The sequence below is a fragment of the Lissotriton helveticus genome, chromosome 5_1, assembly GCF_964261635.1.
Source record: "Lissotriton helveticus chromosome 5_1, aLisHel1.1, whole genome shotgun sequence".
Classification (NCBI taxonomy): domain Eukaryota; kingdom Metazoa; phylum Chordata; class Amphibia; order Caudata; family Salamandridae; genus Lissotriton; species Lissotriton helveticus.
This window is the reverse complement of record NC_136065.1, coordinates 34,030,313-34,051,986: the sequence shown is the minus strand read 5'-3', so window position 1 is coordinate 34,051,986 and position 21,674 is coordinate 34,030,313. Positions and strand designations below refer to the sequence as shown.

The following is a 21,674-nucleotide window of genomic DNA, read 5'->3' as shown; positions in this document are numbered from 1 at the left end:
GTTGGTACTGTCAGCAGGTGGGGGATGTGGGTCAGGATGCGGGGGATGGTTGTCCTTTTGGGCCTATAGTGGGCATTGTCCTCCTCTGGTGTTGGGTCTGGATGGCAGATGCGTTTCAGGTGGGTCCGCTGTCTTTGTGTACGCTGCCTCTGTGGTGTTCCCGGGGGTGGGGTCGGACGGGTCCTGGGGGTGGTGGCAGGCCTGGGGTGGTTGCGGTCGGTGTTGTGGCCCTCATGGGTATCCACGGTGCATGATCATTGTCTCCATGGCATCTGTGGGTTTTCAGGTTTGGCTCTTGGCTGGTCTTCCTTTTATGCTGCAGGTAGTCAGCCTGCTTAACACCAGCAAGTATTAATTCCCTGTTGCTACCGCGGCTTATCGTCTGTGTTTGGTTCGCATCGCAGATCTGGCAGTTCGTTGTGAAAGTGTTGTTGTGGTTTTTCATGTGTTTTTGCACGGGAACGTCTACTCTGCATCTCATTAGGGTTATTTGGTGGTGTCCACCATGGAGATAAATTTTGGGGCAGTTAGAGCGGGAATACTGGCAATGTCTGCAGTTTGCACCAGGTGGTGAATGTGGTGTTAGATATATCTCCACTTTTGATGCTTTAAGGTGGAGATCAATTGGAGATAAGTCCTTGTGAATGCCACCTTTGTTTGTTATGTATTTCTATACCATAATGCTGAGATTGGTTTATATCAATTTGTTTTTGAATTTGTAACTAAAATCCTTGAATTGGTTGAGTGAGTTAATATGTAGCGAAATTGGTTACACTGTATGAAATTTAAATGGTGAATGTGTTCTCCCTCTTACCTCTGAAGCAGGTAAAAAGGTTGTCAGAGTTATTGGGAATGTTTATATGGGTCTAGGCTCTATCACATATCTGGTGCAGTTTTCATATAAAAGCTCTTTTTCTGCAACATATTTTTGCAAATTTTCTGGAGGTTCAGACTGATTGTTAAGTATCCTACACAACCCAACCAACTGTGTGTAAGTGTTTCCCCTTAGTTTTGCACTGCACTGCTTTCAACTCCGATTACTCTAAAAGTCCCATTTCAAGACTTTCAGTAGAAATTGATAATGTATATGATGACTATTTGGGTAATTGTATTTTAGTTTTTCTCTTTGTAACACATTTACGGCCAGATTCATGAAACGAAAATCGGCTCGCAAAATTATTGCATTATGGATTCATCATCCCAAATGCAATAATCGCTATTATAGAATTCGCAATTGTGCGAGGAATTGCATTTAAGGAATCTCTATTTGAGATTCCTTAAATGCAATTCATGAAACATATAAAAATTGCGAATTCGCAAATCTGGGATGCTATTTACCGCGAAGTCAAACCTCGTGGTAAATAGCGGAAACTAAAATGCACTTAAGTGCATTTTTCTAAGTTGTATGTTACACACACACATGTCCTTGGGACATGTGTGTGCGTAACACCAGCGTCCAATGTCATTTCAGGGGTGCAACAGGGTGTCCTTTGGACACCCCTGCAGCCTTGAAATCGCAAACTCAAAATGCCAATCGCTAATAGCGATTCGCACATTGATATGTCTTCCCATTCATCCCTATGGGCCTTTAGGCCCATAGGGATGAATGGGGAGTTATTCCTTATTTGCGATTAGCAATTAGCTAATCGCAAATAAGGAAGCTGTAGGACTCGCAAAAAAAACTGAGATTTGTACATGAATCCCGTTTTGCGAGTCTGTAATAGCGATTCCTTAATAATCGCTATTACACACTCGCAAAACGGGACTTTGATGAATCTAGGGGTAAATGTCTCAACATTTGTCCTACTTAAAAGGTTTCTAGTTGGCTTTTTTGAAAACTACCAGTGCATTAGTACTCCGGATCACCCCCACAATCTCCTGTTTACAATAGAATTGCATAAATGTCAAACAGTACTATTGATGTCTGTGGGGTCCTTCACATAATGTATCATTCTTGATTGTCCATCTGGCTGTAGGCATTTATTTGTGCTTTTGCAACTTGATGATGAGTGTGTCCATTGTCAATGTTTGGAAACCATTGTCTGTCATGCCATGCAGGCCAGAGTGTGTCCCTGTTAGGATAGGCATGGGCTTGGCCAGCAGGGTGGCTCTCTTATGGACAGACATACTTTTCAGGGAGGGGACCTGCTGGGCCTGACTTTGGTAGTTTGTCCATATTTTCTGTAGTAGGTCCAAACTGTTGTTGTCCTCGCATGAGGGTGAATTGCCTGTCCTGTCCTGCTAATGATATGCTGAGCATGTTTCTCTTGTGAGTTACAAAAGTTTGTGAATTCTGATTTAAAACATAAATTGTATTGACATTTCATAACCAGTGTGTAGACCTGGCTCTTCAGGTGACTCGGACCTGCACTCCCCACCCCCAGCGCCTTGAGACCCTCGCGGGTGAGTAGCGCGCTTCACAATTCCCCTATTGATTGATTGATTTAGCGTGCTAATTTTAGACATTCCATATTTACATCATGAAGGCAGTATCTCATTGTAGTCATGTCAGTGACATGATAAGCAGCGTTTCAATCAAGGCTAGGATGCCTGAAACTCTGATGGCTCAAGTACTAACACAGTCTAATGATGTCTATGCAGCCTGCTCCTGGGCCCTTTCCTGACTCATGGTTGGATTGTGAGCTCATCCAGGCACATGTGTACTATTGAATATTGACCACAACAGCCTTTTGGTGCAAGAAAATCAAGGGACAAATGAAGTGTGTATAGGGAAGTGTAGATATACTATAGCTAACTCCTCATCTAAGTACCCTGAAGATATATGTACTATGTAGGTACATAAATGTGTCACATTCACTTCAAATAAGGACACAAGTGTAGACTGTATGCTGTACTGGACTGAAATATGCAAGGTACGGGAATACAGGAACAATCAAACACATGAACATATGTATCATACAAACAATAAATCCAGAGTCAAGCATGGACACTTTATTTTCTTTTGTTTTCAAAATCTGATTTGTTTTTTGCAGTTGCATAGATTTTTTTGCCAGTGTCAGTGATGGATTCTACGCTACAACGCAATTTAAAGCGCAATTCACATTTTCCATCTCAGGTTCTCTGTTGCCTTTTGCAGTGGTTACAATGAATGTGGCTGAAGGCTGTCGAATACAACTTCATATAATCAGCACACGTCATATTCTTCTCCCAGCAACAGAGAGAGCCTTAGGCATCGGCCCCCACCAGGCAGAAAGAGGAAAAGACATCAATTGATTTTGTTGCTGCCTCTAAGTGTTGTATTGAGTTTGAGCGGGCAACTCTGGCCAAATACAGCCCATTGGAAGCCCTCAGAGACACCCTTTGACCTTTATACTCGAGCTCAAAGTCGCAGTCGGGAGACGTCTTGTTTTTGACTGCCCTGATGGCTTGATCTCCGGGTCCTGGGCGCAGACATAGATACGCGCCCTGGTAGTCGGTGATGTCCACCTTCCCCCCGTTCACGACGCACACCTGCAGCCAGGTGCTGCTGTTCCTCTCCAGCTGCCCCACGAACCCCTCGGACCTCGAGCTCCAGTACTGGCCGATGTCCAGCTGCAAGGAGACCCCCCTCGGGGAGCACATGAACCCACGGGAACCATCTGTAAGAGGAAAGATGGTTTATACTTCTCATACGTTTGTAAATAAATGTCATCTTACCTAATAGTGCATTTGTACAGATTATAGGTGATGCCGCTCATTGGTTAGTAAAATAACTCCGGCCTCACATCCAGGTGAATAGACCAAACACATGTGGCTAAGCTTTCTCTTGTATCTTACCAGACGTAGCCAAGTTGTATTTTAAGTGTTTCTTTATTAAGATAAAGTTGCAGGATGGCATTCAAGTACAATAATTTGGTTTCCATGTACATCTGCCCTTCAGCCTGGTAATCCTTATACTACAGCCCCCCAGGAGCAGCCTCCCTGCTGCTCAGCCCCTCTCCAACTGTCCCCACTCATCCACACAGGCACCTAAGCATTCCAAGCATCACAGGCACCCAAGCATTCCAAGCATCACAGGCACCCAAGCATTCCAAGCATCACAGGCACCCAAGCATTCCAAGCATCACAGGCACCCAAGCATTCCAAGCATCACAGGCACCCAAGCATTCCAAGCATCACAGGCACCCAAGCATTCCAAGCATCGCAGGCACCCAAGCATTCCAAGCATCACAGGCACCCAAGCACTCCAAGCATCACAGGCACCCAAGCATTCCAAGCATCGCAGGAACCCAAGCATTCCAAGCATCACAGGCACCCAAGCATTCCAAGCATCGCAGGAACCCAAGCATTCCAAGCATCACAGGCACCCAGGCATTCCAAGCATCACAGGCACCCAAGCATTCCAAGCATCACAGGCACCCAGGCATTCCAAGCATCACAGGCACCCAGGCATTCCAAGCATCACAGGCACCCAAGCATTCCAAGCATCGCAGGAACCCAAGCATTCCAAGCATCGCAGGCACCCAAGCATTCCAAGCCTCACAGGCACCCAAGCACTCCAAGCATCACAGGCACCCAAGCATTCCAAGCATCGCAGGAACCCAAGCATTCCAAGCATCACAGGCACCCAAGCATTCCAAGCATCGCAGGAACCCAAGCATTCCAAGCATCACAGGCACCCAGGAATTCCAAGCATCACAGGCACCCAAGCATTCCAAGCATCACAGGCACCCAAGCATTCCAAGCATCGCAGGAACCCAAGCATTCCAAGCATCACAGGCACCCAGGCATTCCAAGCATCACAGGCACCCAAGCACTCCAAGCATCACAGGCACCCAAGCATTCCAAGCATCGCAGGAACCCAAGCATTCCAAGCATCACAGGCACCCAAGCATTCCAAGCATCGCAGGAACCCAAGCATTCCAAGCATCACAGGCACCCAGGCATTCCAAGCATCACAGGCAACCAAGCATTCCAAGCATCACAGGCACCCAGGCATTCCAAGCATCACAGGCACCCAGGCATTCCAAGCATCACAGGCACCCAAGCATTCCAAGCATCGCAGGAACCCAAGCATTCCAAGCATCACAGGCACCCAAGCATTCCAAGCATCACAGGCACCCAAGCACTCCAAGCATCACAGGCACCCAAGCATTCCAAGCATCGCAGGAACCCAAGCATTCCAAGCATCACAGGCACCCAAGCATTCCAAGCATCGCAGGAACCCAAGCATTCCAAGCATCACAGGCACCCAGGCATTCCAAGCATCACAGGCACCCAAGCATTCCAAGCATCACAGGCACCCAAGCATTCCAAGCATCGCAGGAACCCAAGCATTCCAAGCATCACAGGCACCCAGGCATTCCAAGCATCACAGGCACCCAAGCACTCCAAGCATCACAGGCACCCAAGCATTCCAAGCATCACAGGAACCCAGGCATTCCAAGCATCACAGGCACCCAGGCATTCCAAGCATCACAGGCACCCAAGCATTCCAAGCATCACAGGCACCCAGGCATTCCACGCATCGCAGGCACCCAAGCATTCCAAGCATCGCAGGAACCCAAGCATTCTAAGCATCACAGGCACCCAGGCATTCCAAGCATCACAGGCACCCAAGCACTCCAAGCATCACAGGCACCCAAGCATTCCAAGCATCGCAGGAACCCAAGCATTCCAAGCATCACAGGCACCCAAGCATTCCAAGCATCGCAGGAACCCAAGCATTCCAAGCATCACAGGCACCCAGGCATTCCAAGCATCACAGGCACCCAAGCATTCCAAGCATCACAGGCACCCAAGCATTCCAAGCATCGCAGGAACCCAAGCATTCCAAGCATCACAGGCACCCAGGCATTCCAAGCATCACAGGCACCCAAGCACTCCAAGCATCACAGGCACCCATGCATTCCAAGCATCGCAGGAACCCAAGCATTCCAAGCATCACAGGCACCCAAGCATTCCAAGCATCGCAGGAACCCAAGCATTCCAAGCATCACAGGCACCCAGGCATTCCAAGCATCACAGGCACCCAAGCATTCCAAGCATCACAGGCACCCAGGCATTCCAAGCATCACAGGCACCCAGGCATTCCAAGCATCACAGGCACCCAAGCATTCCAAGCATCGCAGGAACCCAAGCATTCCAAGCATCACAGGCACCCAAGCATTCCAAGCATCACAGGCACCCAAGCACTCCAAGCATCACAGGCACCCAAGCATTCCAAGCATCGCAGGAACCCAAGCATTCCAAGCATCACAGGCACCCAAGCATTCCAAGCATCGCAGGAACCCAAGCATTCCAAGCATCACAGGCACCCAGGCATTCCAAGCATCACAGGCACCCAAGCATTCCAAGCATCACAGGCACCCAAGCATTCCAAGCATCGCAGGAACCCAAGCATTCCAAGCATCACAGGCACCCAGGCATTCCAAGCATCACAGGCACCCAAGCACTCCAAGCATCACAGGCACCCAAGCATTCCAAGCATCGCAGGAACCCAAGCATTCCAAGCATCACAGGCACCCAAGCATTCCAAGCATCACAGGCACCCAGGCATTCCAAGCATCACAGGCACCCAAGCATTCCAAGCATCACAGGCACCCAGGCATTCCAAGCATCACAGGCACCCAGGCATTCCAAGCATCACAGGCACCCAAGCATTCCAAGCATCACAGGCACCCAAGCATTCCAAGCATCACAGGCTCCCAAGCATTCCAAGCATCACAGGCACCCAAGCATTCCAAGCATCACAGGCACCCAAGCATTCCAAGCATCACAGGCACCCAAGCATTCCAAGCATCACAGGCACCCAAGCATTCCAAGCATCACAGGCACCCAGGCATTCCAAGCATCACAGGCACCCAAGCATTCCAAGCATCACAGGCACCCAAGCATTCCATGCATCACAGGCACCCAGGCATTCCAGGCATCACAGGCACCCAAGCATTCCAAGCATCACAGGCACCCAGGCATTCCAAGCATCACAGGCACCCAAGCATTCCAAGCATCACAGGCACCCAACCATTCCAAGCATCACAGGCACCCAAGCATTCCAAGCATCACAGGCACCCAGGCATTTCAAGCATCACAGGAACCCAGGCATTCCAAGCATCACAGGCACCCAGGCATTCCAAGCATCACAGGCACCCAAGCATTCCAAGCATCACAGGCACCCAGGCATTCCACGCATCGCAGGCACCCAAGCATTCCAAGCATCGCAGGAACCCAAGCATTCCAAGCATCACAGGCACCCAGGCATTCCAAGCATCACAGGCACCCAAGCACTCCAAGCATCACAGGCACCCAAGCATTCCAAGCATCGCAGGAACCCAAGCATTCCAAGCATCACAGGCACCCAAGCATTCCAAGCATCGCAGGAACCCAAGCATTCCAAGCATCACAGGCACCCAGGCATTCCAAGCATCACAGGCACCCAAGCATTCCAAGCATCACAGGCACCCAAGCATTCCAAGCATCGCAGGAACCCAAGCATTCCAAGCATCACAGGCACCCAGGCATTCCAAGCATCACAGGCACCCAAGCACTCCAAGCATCACAGGCACCCAAGCATTCCAAGCATCGCAGGAATCCAAGCATTCAAAGCATCACAGGCACCCAAGCATTCCAAGCATCGCAGGAACCCAAGCATTCAAAGCATCACAGGCACCCAGGCATTCCAAGCATCACAGGCACCCAAGCATTCCAAGCATCACAGGCACCCAGGCATTCCAAGCATCACAGGCACCCAGGCATTCCAAGCATCACAGGCACCCAAGCATTCCAAGCATCGCTGGAACCCAAGCATTCCAAGCATCACAGGCACCCAAGCATTCCAAGCATCACAGGCACCCAAGCACTCCAAGCATCACAGGCACCCAAGCATTCCAAGCATCGCAGGAACCCAAGCATTCCAAGCATCACAGGCACCCAAGCATTCCAAGCATTCCAAGCATCGCAGGAACCCAAGCATTCCAAGCATCACAGGCACCCAGGCATTCCAAGCATCACAGGCACCCAAGCATTCCAAGCATCACAGGCACCCAAGCATTCCAAGCATTGCAGGAACCCAAGCATTCCAAGCATCACAGGCACCCAGGCATTCCAAGCATCACAGGCACCCAAGCACTCCAAGCATCACAGGCACCCAAGCATTCCAAGCATCGCAGGAACCCAAGCATTCCAAGCATCACAGGCACCCAAGCATTCCAAGCATCACAGGCACCCAGGCATTCCAAGCATCACAGGCACCCAAGCATTCCAAGCATCACAGGCACCCAGGCATTCCAAGCATCACAGGCACCCAGGCATTCCAAGCATCACAGGCACCCAAGCATTGCAAGCATCACAGGCACCCAAGCATTCCAAGCATCACAGGCTCCCAAGCATTCCAAGCATCACAGGCACCCAAGCATTCCAAGCATCACAGGCACCCAAGCATTCCAAGCATCACAGGCACCCAAGCATTCCAAGCATCACAGGCACCCAAGCATTCCAAGCATCACAGGCACCCAGGCATTCCAAGCATCACAGGCACCCAAGCATTCCAAGCATCACAGGCACCCAGGCATTCCAGGCATCACAGGCACCCAAGCATTCCAAGCATCACAGGCACCCAGGCATTCCAAGCATCACAGGCACCCAAGCATTCCAAGCATCACAGGCACCCAGGCATTCCACGCATCACAGGCACCCAAGCATTCCACGCATCACAGGAACCCAGGCATTCCAAGCATCACAGGCACCCAGGCATTCCAAGCATCACAGGCACCCAGGCATTCCAAGCATCACAGGCACCCAACCATTCCAAGCATCACAGGCACCCAAGCATTCCAAGCATCACAGGAACCCAGGCATTCCAAGCATCACAGGCACCCAACCATTCCAAGCATCACAGGCACCCAAGCATTCCAAGCATCACAGGCACCCAGGCATTCCAGGCATCACAGGCACCCAAGCATTCCAAGCATCACAGGCACCCAGGCATTCCAAGCATCACAGGCACCCAAGCATTCCAAGCATCACAGGCACCCAGGCATTCCACGCATCACAGGCACCCAAGCATTCCACGCATCACAGGAACCCAGGCATTCCAAGCATCACAGGCACCCAAGCATTCCAAGCATCACAGGCACCCAGGCATTCCACGCATCACAGGCACCCAAGCATTCCACGCATCACAGGAACCCAGGCATTCCAAGCATCACAGGCACCCAGGCATTCCAAGCATCACAGGCACCCAGGCATTCCAAGCATCACAGGCACCCAACCATTCCAAGCATCACAGGCACCCAAGCATTCCAAGCATCACAGGAACCCAGGCATTCCAAGCATCACAGGCACCCAACCATTCCAAGCATCACAGGCACCCAAGCATTCCAAGCATCACAGGCACCCAGGCATTCCAGGCATCACAGGCACCCAAGCATTCCAAGCATCACAGGCACCCAGGCATTCCAAGCATCACAGGCACCCAAGCATTCCAAGCATCACAGGCACCCAGGCATTCCACGCATCACAGGCACCCAAGCATTCCACGCATCACAGGAACCCAGGCATTCCAAGCATCACAGGCACCCAGGCATTCCAAGCATCACAGGCACCCAGGCATTCCACGCATCACAGGCACCCAAGCATTCCACTCATCACAGGCACCCAGGCATTCCACGCATCACAGGCTCCCAGGCATTCCAAGCATCACAGGCACCCAAGCATTCCAAGCATCACAGGCACCCAGGCATTCCACGCATCACAGGCACCCAAGCATTCCACTCATCACAGGCACCCAGGCATTCCACGCATCACAGGCTCCCAAGCATTCCAAGCATCACAGGCACCCAAGCATTCCAAGCATCACAGGCACCCATGCATTCCAAGCATCACAGGCACCCAGGCATTCCACGCATCACAGGCACCCAGGCATTCCACGCATCACAGGCACACCAACATTCCACGCTCAACACTCACACTGGCTGATCAGCAGGGAGGTAGGTAAACTGGGATACATATACTTAAATAAACAGGATATAACACTTTCAACTTTGAAAAGGGATGCATGAACAATTACAATTAAAATCAGTGCACCCATTCAAGTGTCAAAAGCAGAACGGCCAATCAGATTTCTCGGAATGTAGTCTTTAACTGTTGTGTAGGCGCACAGCAGACATCTGACAATTTAGAGGAATAGGAGAAAGGTGGGCGGAAGGAGGATGACAGGAAAATCTATCAATCAATCAATCAATCAATCAATAAGTCAGTTCTTGTAAAGTGTGCTAATCACCCCGATGGATATCCAGGCGCTGCGTGAGGTGGAGCTATTTCAACAGCCAGGTCTTGAGTGCACTCCTGAATTTGGCGAGAAAGGTAGAGGTTCGGAGGTGGAAGGGGAGGTAGTTCCAGGTTTTGGCTGCGAGGTGGGAGAAGGAGCATCCCCCGGCTTGGGTACAATGGATGCGGGGGACAGTGGGAGGGCCAGGGAGGCAGACCGCAGGTGTCTGGTGGGTTGGTGAAAGATGAGGCGGTTGTCCAGGTATTCTGGTCCCATGTTGTGTAGGGCTGTGAAGGCGTATGTGAGCAGCTTGAAGTGGCATCTCCTCTTGACAGGGAGCCAGTGCAGGCTACGGAGGTGGGGGTGATGTGGGGTCAGCTGGACAGGTCCAGGATCATTCTTGCTGCTGCATTCTGGATTGTTTGAAGGAGCTTGAGTAGGAGTGTGGTGGTACCTGCATAGAGGGCGTGCCGATAATCAAGTTGACTGGTGATGAGGTCTTAAGTGAAGGTTCTTCTGGTGTCGGTTGGGATCCATCTGAAGACTTTGTTATGTTATGTTAAAGAAATTTATAAAGCGCAGCTAACACCTTAAGGTTTCTTGGCGCTTGTGCTGAGGAAGCAGTGAAAGAAACGTGAGGGGAAGAACTAATTGTAGGCCTCAATAAAGAGGAAAGTCTTGAGGAGGGATCTGAACTTGGTGTATGGGGAGGGCAACCTCAGAGAAAGGGGAAGGGTGTTCCAAAAAGAGGGAGCCAAGAGAGAAAACCTGAGGCCGCCATGTTTCTTCTTCTTGAATCTCGGAACTGATAGCAGGGCCATCTGGGATGACCGGAGGTTACGAAGAGGAACATACGGGTGGAGAAGAGAAGAAATGAAGAAGGGGCCGTGACCTGCTAGGGCTTTAGAGATGATGCAGCCTAGCTTGAACTTACAGCGAGCAGAGACCGGAAGCCAATGGAGACTTTTTAAGAGAGGGCGAACATGTTGATCTCTAGGTTGGCGGTAAATCAGGCGGGCGGCCTGATTTTGGATCAACTGGAGTCTCTTGATTTGATAGTCAGGAATGCCTACATACAGTGCGTTTGCGTAGTCGAGTCTGGAGATGACCAACGCAAGCAGAGCCAAGGTAAGAGCCTCGGTGGTAAGTAGGCGAGAGATTTTACGGATTTTCCTGAGCTGAAAGTGGCTAGAGGACACTACTGCGCTGATCTGGGGCATCATAGAAAGATCGCTACTAATGATGACTCCCTGGCTTTTGGCTGAATTGACTGGGCAAGGGGGACTGCCCAGACTGGCCGGCTAGAAAGAAGGTTGCCAAGGGTTGGAGGGTCCCCCGACAAGAACCAGCTCGGTCTTGTCGGGGTTGAGCTTCAGATGGTTTGAGCTCATCCAATTACTAATAAAACAAAGCGTGGTTTGAAAAGTGGAGATTGATTCATCCGAGGAATCAATAGTGAAGACCAGTTGAATGTCATCCGCGTAATTGAACGCGGTGACACTCAACCCACGGAGGGAGCGGATTAGGGGAGCCAAATATAAATTAAAAAGAAGAGGGGACAAAGAGGAACCCTGCGGGACACCGCAGGTCAGCCCGACCTGAGTGGCAGAGAACTGGGACAGTCTGACTGCTTGCTGGCGGTTGGTCAGAAAAGACTGAACCCAGTCCAGGGCGGTACCCTGGATGCCGGCCCCCTTGACACGGTCGACCAAGATGGCATGGTCGACCGTGTCAAAGGCGGCCGACAAATCCAGGAGAACCAGGGCCTGACAGATGTTAGCGTCGGCCCCTCTGCGCAATTCCTCCATCACAGAGAGGATGACCGCCTCTGTGGAATGCGCAGGTCTGAACCCGGCCTGCTGGGGGTCCAAAAAGCACGATTCCTCAACAAAAGAGCTGAAAGTTTGGGTTACATGTGACTCCAGGACTTTACTGAGAAAAGGAAGGAGGGATATGGGGCGAAAGTTGCTCATGATGGCGGGATCTGCCGAGGGTTTCTTCAAAATGGCAACCACCTCGGCCTGCTTAAAGGAGCAAGGAACCTCCCCCGCGGCAAGAGAGTTGTTCAGAAGGGCCAGGGGGGGTTCAGGGCAAGCGGTGAAAGCTTCCCGAAGGGCCGAGGGGGGGCAACAGTCGCTGGGTGAACCAGAAGAGACTTTGTGCAAAAGGGCAAGAAAATTATCTTTCGAAATGGGGGGGATCTGAGTTAAGATATGGGTATTGGAATAGTGGCAAAAGGCAGCAGACAGAGGAGGGGCTAGCGGTGCTTGGACAGGAATACTGTCTTTAATCTTGATAATTTTCTCCACGAAAAATTGGTTCAAGGAGTCACATAGAGACTGAGAGGGGAGAGGTGCAATAGTGACTCTCGCTGGATTGGACAGCTCCTCAACGATTGAAAATATATCTTTGGATTTGTTGGATGAATCCAAGATTCTGCTGGAAAAATAGAGAGATTTAGCCAAGGCTATGGCTGACTTATACTCTCTAAGCAAAGAGGAGAATATCTGTTTGGACTCAGGGGAGTAGCCCCGACGCCAACGCCGTTCTGCCTGTCGGAGCCCAAGTTTTTGGGCTTTAAGGTCCTCCGTGAACCACCTTTGGGCGTCATGACAGCGCCTTGCTCTAACTGGTTTCAAAGGTGCCACGGAGTTAGCGGCAGAAGTGAGCCAGTGGGTCAGACCCTGTGTTTGAGAGTCAATAGAAACAAAAGATCCTGCGCTGGGCGGAGCGGATGTGCTAAGAAGGGAAGTGAATGTGTTCAAGTCAGCTCTGTTCCAATTGCGAGCTAAGAAATTGGTTTCTCGCACATTGGTTACAGGAAGGGGCATAGCTAGAGTGAAGGTGATTAAAAAATGATCTGACCAAAGGCAGGGGAGAATAAGGGGCGTGGAAATGTTCAGGCTGGAAGTCCAAACCTGGTCCAGAATGTGACCCTTCACGTGAGTAGGTGAATGTATGTGCTGGGTGCAGTTTAAACCTAACATAAGATCCGAAAAGGCCAAGGAGCATGGGGTTTCATAGGCATCCGAAGGCCAGTAATTAAAGTCTCCCAGGACTAGAACATTAGTATTGTTGATGGTGAGCTGGGAGATAAGGTCACCAAACCTCGCCGAGAAACTGGGCATAGATTGGGGGGGCGGTAAACCAGGGCACATATGAGGGATGACCCTGGCTGCTCCAGTCTGACCACCAGGCAGTCAGTCATGGGAATACTAGTAGTGGCCACTGGGGAGAAGCGGATTGGATGCCTAATGATGGCTGCGACACCACCACCAGCTTTACCCGAGGGACGATTTGCTTGCAGAATATAGTAGCCCGGGGGGATAGCCGCCAGAATATCGGGGGATGAGTCATCCGTGAGCCAAGTCTCAGTCAGAAACAGGATGTCCGGCTGTTCCGACCCCAGAAGGTGGAAGATATCTAACTGGTGGCTAACCAAGGACCGGGTGTTAAGGTACATTACTGACAAGGCAGACTTTTGGGCCCTTGCCAGCGAAAGTGTACAGGGCCTGGGCCCCGGGACTGATGGCCTGGCAATGACCAGAGGGGGAGTAATCTCTGGAAACGTTTGTCTGGCCGTAAGCAAGCCCAGTGAGGCAAGCCTGGGGGAGGACTCGGGGGGAGGGAGTGCGTGGTCATGGCACTCAATAAGGGAAGAACGGGAATATTTAAGGAGGGAGGCAGAGTGACGTGCCCCGTGCCACGTCCGGCCGCGGACGGGCGCAGACGGGCTTAACTCAGGCGCAACTCCGGCGTGCCTGCGTCGCGCCCGCTGCGCTCGGCCGCTGCGCTGACACATAGTGGGCGTTTAAATAGAGGAGGGACTAGGGGGGTGTGCCCAGATCCTGATCGGCACTCAACCCGACCCAAAATGGCGCCCGCGGCTGCCGAGAGCCCGCCCCAGCGATCAGCCCTCAGCCGGCCGCCGTGCCCCTGAAAAGAAAAGCAGGTAAGAGCCTGTCAACTTTGAAATAAAGTTAGTTACAGCGTTATAGTTGTGGCGATTTTTAAAACTGGGATTCCAGGGGAGCCCCCACAGCTCGCAATCAGCAGGGGGGGAGTTAAAAACTCAGCCAAACAAAACACTGCTCCTCAGCTACTGCGCGCTAGCCCACTGCCACCGGGCAGCGTCGCAATCACTGGGAGGAAAAAGAACTCACTCCTAAATAGAGGAGGGACTAGGGGGGTGTGCCCAGATCCTGATCGGCACTCAACCCGACCCAAAATGGCGCCCGCGGCTGCCGAGAGCCCGCCTCAGCGATCAGCCCTCAGCCGGCCGCCGTGCCCCTGAAAAGAAAAGCAGGTAAGAGCCTGTCAACTTTGAAATAAAGTTAGTTACAGCGTTATAGTTGTGGCGATTTTTAAAACTGGGATTCCAGGGGAGCCCCCACAGCTCGCAATCAGCAGGGGGGGAGTTAAAAACTCAGCCAAACAAAACACTGCTCCTCAGCTACTGCGCGCTAGCCCACTGCCACCGGGCAGCGTCGCAATCACTGGGAGGAAAAAGAACTCACTCCTAAATAGAGGAGGGACTAGGGGGGTGTGCCCAGATCCTGGTCGGCACTCAACCCGACCCAAAATGGCGCCCGCGGCTGCCGAGAGCCCGCCCCAGCGATCAGCCCTCAGCCGGCCGCCGTGCCCCTGAAAAGAAAAGCAGGTAAGAGCCTGTCAACTTTGAAATAAAGTTAGTTACAGCGTTATAGTTGTGGCGATTTTTAAAACTGGGATTCCAGGGGAGCCCCCACAGCTCGCAATCAGCAGGGGGGGAGTTAAAAACTCAGCCAAACAAAACACTGCTCCTCAGCTACTGCGCGCTAGCCCACTGCCACCGGGCAGCGTCGCAATCACTGGGAGGAAAAAGAACTCACTCCTAAATAGAGGAGGGACTAGGGGGGTGTGCCCAGATCCTGATCGGCACTCAACCCGACCCAAAATGGCGCCCGCGGCTGCCGAGAGCCCGCCCCAGCGATCAGCCCTCAGCCGGCCGCCGTGCCCCTGAAAAGAAAAGCAGGTAAGAGCCTGTCAACTTTGAAATAAAGTTAGTTACAGCGTTATAGTTGTGGCGATTTTTAAAACTGGGATTCCAGGGGAGCCCCCACAGCTCGCAATCAGCAGGGGGGGAGTTAAAAACTCAGCCAAACAAAACACTGCTCCTCAGCTACTGCGCGCTAGCCCACTGCCACCCGGCAGCGTCGCAATCACTGGGAGGAAAAAGAACTCACTCCTAAATAGAGGAGGGACTAGGGGGGTGTGCCCAGATCCTGATCGGCACTCAACCCGACCCAAAATGGCGCCCGCGGCTGCCGAGAGCCCGCCTCAGCGATCAGCCCTCAGCCGGCTGCCGTGCCCCTGAAAAGAAAAGCAGGTAAGAGCCTGTCAACTTTGAAATAAAGTTAGTTACAGCGTTATAGTTGTGGCGATTTTTAAAACTGGGATTCCAGGGGAGCCCCCACAGCTCGCAATCAGCAGGGGGAGAGTTAAAAACTCAGCCAAACAAAACACTCCTCCTCAGCTACTGCGCGCTAGCCCACTGCCACCGGGCAGCGTCGCAATCACTGGGAGGAAAAAGAACTCACTCCTAAATAGAGGAGGGACTAGGGGGGTGTGCCCAGATCCTGGTCGGCACTCAACCCGACCCAAAATGGCGCCCGCGGCTGCCGAGAGCCCGCCCCAGCGATCAGCCCTCAGCCGGCCGCCGTGCCCCTGAAAAGAAAAGCAGGTAAGAGCCTGTCAACTTTGAAATAAAGTTAGTTACAGCGTTATAGTTGTGGCGATTTTTAAAACTGGGATTCCAGGGGAGCCCCCACAGCTCGCAATCAGCAGGGGGGGAGTTAAAAACTCAGCCAAACAAAACACTGCTCCTCAGCTACTGCGCGCTAGCCCACTGCCACCGGGCAGCGTCGCAATCACTGGGAGGAAAAAGAACTCACTCCTAAATAGAGGAGGGACTAGGGGGGTGTGCCCAGATCCTGATCGGCACTCAACCCGACCCAAAATGGCGCCCGCGGCTGCCGAGAGCCCGCCCCAGCGATCAGCCCTCAGCCGGCCGCCGTGCCCCTGAAAAGAAAAGCAGGTAAGAGCCTGTCAACTTTGAAATAAAGTTAGTTACAGCGTTATAGTTGTGGCGATTTTTAAAACTGGGATTCCAGGGGAGCCCCCACAGCTCGCAATCAGCAGGGGGGGAGTTAAAAACTCAGCCAAACAAAACACTGCTCCTCAGCTACTGCGCGCTAGCCCACTGCCACCGGGCAGCGTCGCAATCTGTCTGAGGGTGCTGAAGCAGGTGGAAGCAACCGAGTTGACCTGTCGTCTCATGGAGAATTCGTTGTCGAGGATGATTCTGAGGTTGCGGGTGTGGAAGGTGGGGTAGGGTGCTGCAGGCCACCATCCCTTAGTGAGGGGTGTTCCGAAGAGTAGAACTTTGGTTTTGTCAGTGTTGCGTTGGAGGCAGTTGGCTCTCATCCAGTTGGCGGTGTCGGTCATGGCGTTCTGGAAGTTCGCCATGGTGGTGTCCGTGTCTTTAGTGAGGGAGAGTATAAGCTGGGTGATAAAGCGCAAGAGATGATGTTGAAAACGTGGCTGTGAACGATGGGTGCCAGCAGAGTCATGTAGATGTTGAACAGTGTGGGGCTAAGTCAGGAGCCCTGGGGTAGGCCGCAGATGATGCTCTTGGGATCAGAGGTGTACGGCGGGAGACAAATTCTCTAAGTGTGTCCGGTGAGAAAAGAGGATAGCTTCTTGAAGGTGTTGCTTAGATGCCAATGTGGTAAAGTCTTTGGATGAGGAGGTGGTGGGAGACTGTGTCAAAGGCAGGTGACAGGTCGAGGAGGATCAGGGCTGCAGACTCACCGCAGTCAAGGATGGCTCTGACGTAGTCCATGGCAGCTATAAGGGCGGTTTCTGTGCTGTGGTTTGAGCGGGTAGCCGGATTGGCAGGGGTCAAGCAAGTGGTTGGATTCCAGGTAGACTGTAAACTGGCGGTTGACTGCTTTCTCCAGTACCTTGGCTGGGAAGGGGAGGATTGATATGGGGCAGTAGTTCTTGAGGTCGGACTGGCCCGCTGTGGGTTTCTTCAGAAGTGCTTTACCTTCGGTGTGCTTCCAGGTTTCCGGGAAGGCAGCGAAGCTGAACGTCGAGTTGATGATTCCATTGAGGGAGGGTCTGATTTCTGTCCGATGGTGAAGACCGGTTGGGACAGGGGTAGTTTGGAACTCCGCCGAATAGCACCTTGACTTTGGATATAGTCAATCATGCTAGTTAGTGCCCAGAACCTTGTTCTCACCTGCTACTCAGTCTGATAAGAGCCAGTTGTGATAGTTATTGGTTGGCTCTATATCCACTAATGCGACATTAGAGGAGAGCTGTTTTCCCTTCAGTGTGTTTACGGGAAGCAGGAGGTGAACTCTTGCTGAAGGCATCAAGTCAGCGACCTTTAGTGAGCCCTAAAGTACCTCTTGTGATATTCAGGTACTCCTTAGACATGTTTGAGTAAGTAACAGTGCAAAGAGATCATTGTTGTGCTTATGAACTGTGATTGTCTTTGTGTTAGTGTGTATATGTTCTTCAGGATTCCAAAAAACAGTTAGCCTACTTCAGTATGCAAGGTAAGAATGAATGAAGTGCATAATAATACCAGCATAATAACTACTGGAGAATGGAGAGCACCCTTAGCGACGTAAGTGCTGGATGGTCTACTACTACTGAGCCATGTCTGAGACATTATTATTTAGATTTCCTGGGCCTTCCAGGCCTCAGCTTATTATCACCAGTGTGCAGTTCAGAATATGGGGTGTTTGGACAAAATATCAGATACAATAAAAATGAAAACAAATATTATGATGCAAAAATATTGTGCCCTACATTATCGTTGTCAAGGTCTCAATAAATTATTCTCTTGCTCACCCCTTGGTAGTTGGTACGAGCATGCAGGCTCAACTTAGGAGACAGGTGTTTAAAGCATTTAAAAAGACTAATACATTAAATGTGTAAGATCCAACACATAATAAAAATCCAAAACCAATTTATAAAAATAGGAAATATGTGTAAGTTTAAAATGGCACCCAAACAAACAAAATCCAATGTGGGGAAACAGAGAGATACATGTTTAGTGTTTAAATGTTTTCTAGTGCCTAAAAACAAATTGCAACAGCTTGAGACATCTGATCGCGCTTGACTGGGACAAATGCAAAGTTGAGGTCCACCGCTATGGAGCACAGGTCAGCTACACTGAGTAGGAGGTCTCTGTCAAGTTTTTACTTTTGCACTTAATCATTTCTGGAGCTTTTCTCTTGTCAATGAGCGAGGCACCTCTTTGGGCCTGGTTTCAAGTGTACCACGGCGGCTTGCTTCAGCTCGAGGCCTCTGTAGAAATTCTGGAAGTCTTGTAGATGTCAAGAGCTCCGGGTCTTTCAGCCGGACGTACCTGAAATTCAGGCTGGATAGCGGTTCGACAACGGCGGCTTGACTCTCAACAATGGGTCAGTCAACTCACTGAGTTTTTTATAAAAGTTGCTCAAACTTCTAGATCTTCTTCCATAAAATCTTTCTTCAGTTCAAAAGGGTCCACAACACCAACTCAAGGTTCCTGAAGCTCTGAGTTTCTCCTTGGGATATTGGGACTACGTTTCCCACAATCCACCTGGCCAGCACCTTTACAATCCACTAGATGCTGTCCATCTGGGTTCTTCTTGGTGGTGGTGATACAGAAGGACCTCTTTTCACCTGTTGCTTTCTGGGAGTTCACGCCTTACGCTTTTAGAGTCAGGCAAAGTCCTTCTTCTGCTAGAGCCCAAAGTGTGCAGCAGGTGCAGTCCTTGTGAATGCAGTCCTCCTGGTGCAGGCCAGGGGTTCAGCAGGGCATCCCTTTTTCTTCATGTTTCTTTCAGGCAGGGATCTCAGTTGCCTTGCAGCTCCCCCATATTTATCCAGTGTCCCTGGGCATCAAGCAGGGGAGCACCCCTGACTAATGGCATCCAGAGTGCCACATTAGGTATGACTACTTCCTCCAAAAGGTTTAGCAGGGTAGCCCTTCTTCAGATAAGGATCTCAGTTGCTGTGCAGCTCCCCCATATTTATCCAGTGTTTCTAAGAGCCAAGCAGGGGGACACCCTTGACCAATGACATGCAGGGTGCCACCCTCAGGTATGACCACTTCCTCCAAAGTGTGCCATTTTATTGTCCCAGAAAACAATATTCTTGCAAAATCCAAAATGGAGAAACTCTCTCCTGAAGGGTTAGAGATGGCTTAGCCAACCCACTGGTCTGGTGTGGCTACGTTTGTTTAACACTTTCCTTCCAGCCCCTCTGCTAATCCAATTATTGGGGCTCCTGTCTCGCTGGGGGTGCAGGTAGTGGGGGTGAGCTTGTGCTATCTTAAACTGCCTTTCATCCTTTGAAGGGCAGTTTGGCTTCTCTACCCCATTCTGCCTTTAGCTCTGCAAGTGCAGATCTCCTCCCACAGGATGTCCTTTGTCCCTAGTCAGGCTGCTTGACACCTCATTAAGACAGCTTGGCTCAGCCTGGTAAAGCTGGCCAATTAGGAGAGGGCTGCTGGAAGGCTGGATTTTGGCTCCCCGAAAGAAAGTTCCATAACTTATTTTGTGTAATAGTTATAAATCTAACAGTGGCAAGTTGTTAGATTTATCGTAACTGTCCTTTTGATACTTTGAAATAGATTTGTAGCTAACTCCAGGATATATTTATACTTTAATAAACTATTCCCATGTTAGACTACCAAGCTAATTCACTACAATAGGGAAAACTGAATTTAGCAGATTTTCTGTCATCGGGGCATATAAAATATCTTTTATAATGTCCATGCTCATAGTTACAAGGCACCCTCCACTAGGGCACCTATGGGAAACCTTCCGGGGAGACTCAAATATAAAAATAAGGTCGTTTGAGTCACAGGAAGTACTTTTATAATTTCAAAGTTACATTTGCATATAATGTTATTTTTAAAGCAGCCTTCGAGGCAGCAATGGCTTTTAAAATGACAGTAGGTACCTTAACAGTACACACTTAAGTGCTTTAAATCTACTGGGCCTCTAAACCTACATGCCCTATTATATACTAGAGACTTACAAATAGTCTGTCAGTACCAATTGTAATTACACCTAATTACCATATACCATTTAACCAGAGCACTGGCCCTGGGTCTGGTTGGCAAAGCCAAGGGCACCATCAGAGTCAGTTACCACCAGTGTCAGTCAAAAATTGGGGGTGATCAGGGAAAAAGGATGACTTTCTCACACAGATCCCTCAAATGAAAGGTGATGGGTAACTAACCAACACTCTGGGAGCCCTTATCAGCTGAGTGGAAAAACATGCAGAGTTCACCTGCTTTGACACGTCAGTCCCAGGTCTGTGTACCACTGTGAACTCGATCCCCTGCAGTGAAATTGTCCACCTCAACAGTTTAGGATTTTCTCCCTCTTCTGCATGAGACATCTGAGAGGTCTGTGTTCAGTTTGAACACGGAAGTGAGTGCCAAACAGGTTGGGCCTTAGCTTCTTCAGGGACCAGACCACAGCAAAGGCTTCCATATCTGTTTTCTCTAGGGAGACGTTGCCTGCTGATGAATTACAAAAAACACAGTTGATGGACTGAATGTAGAACAATGTCATACATTCACCCCAGTACAAGGATCTGGGCCTAAATCCATCGTTTTTTTCACTCCACACCACCCTGGGTTAGACACTGGCTATATGCAAATCAGCTCTGACCCTTTGCCTCATGGGAAAAGTCCAGTCCGAACTGCCAAGCCCTGTCTTTCCCAGACCGGAATCAAGCATCCAAGGACCGGTTTCTGGCTATCAGCCTTCATTCAGCCTGGATAGCTTGACTCCAGTGGTGTGGAGAGCCTGGGACTCACGTCTGAGCATACCCAGCCCACTCGGGGTGAAAATTACAAAAAACACAGTTGATGGACAGAATGTAGAACAATGTCATACATTCACCCCAGTACAAGGATCTGGGCCTAAATCCATCGTTTTTTTCACTCCACACCACCCTGGGTTAGACACTGGCTATATGCAAATCAGCTCTGACCCTTTGCCTCATGGGAAAAGTCCAGTCCGAACTGCCAAGCCCTGTCTTTCCCAGACCGGAATCAAGCATCCAAGGACCGGTTTCTGGCTATCAGCCTTCATTCAGCCTGGATAGCTTGACTCCAGTGGTGTGGAGAGCCTGGGACTCACGTCTGAGCATACCCAGCCCACTCGGGGTGAAAATTACAAAAAACACAGTTGATGGACAGAATGTAGAACAATGTCATACATTCACCCCAGTACAAGGATCTGGGCCTAAATCCATCGTTTTTTTCACTCCACACCACCCTGGGTTAGACACTGGCTATATGCAAATCAGCTCTGACCCTTTGCCTCATGGGAAAAGTCCAGTCCGAACTGCCAAGCCCTGTCTTTCCCAGACCGGAATCAAGCATCCAAGGACCGGTTTCTGGCTA

General features: G+C 50.6%; 1 protein-coding gene across 1 annotated transcript in view; it reads right to left on the bottom strand.

Annotated features, from left to right (window-relative positions):
- Positions 1 to 2,930: 2,930 nt before the first annotated feature.
- LOC144754106 (uncharacterized) overlaps positions 2,931 to 21,674 on the bottom strand; it is a 37,358-nt gene continuing 18,614 nt past the window's right edge. Inside the window, exon 3 of the mRNA XM_078641671.1 lies at positions 2,931 to 3,599. Coding sequence (XP_078497797.1) covers positions 3,187 to 3,599 — 413 coding nt within the window. The 3' untranslated portion in view covers positions 2,931 to 3,186. The remainder of the gene's footprint in view (positions 3,600 to 21,674) is intronic.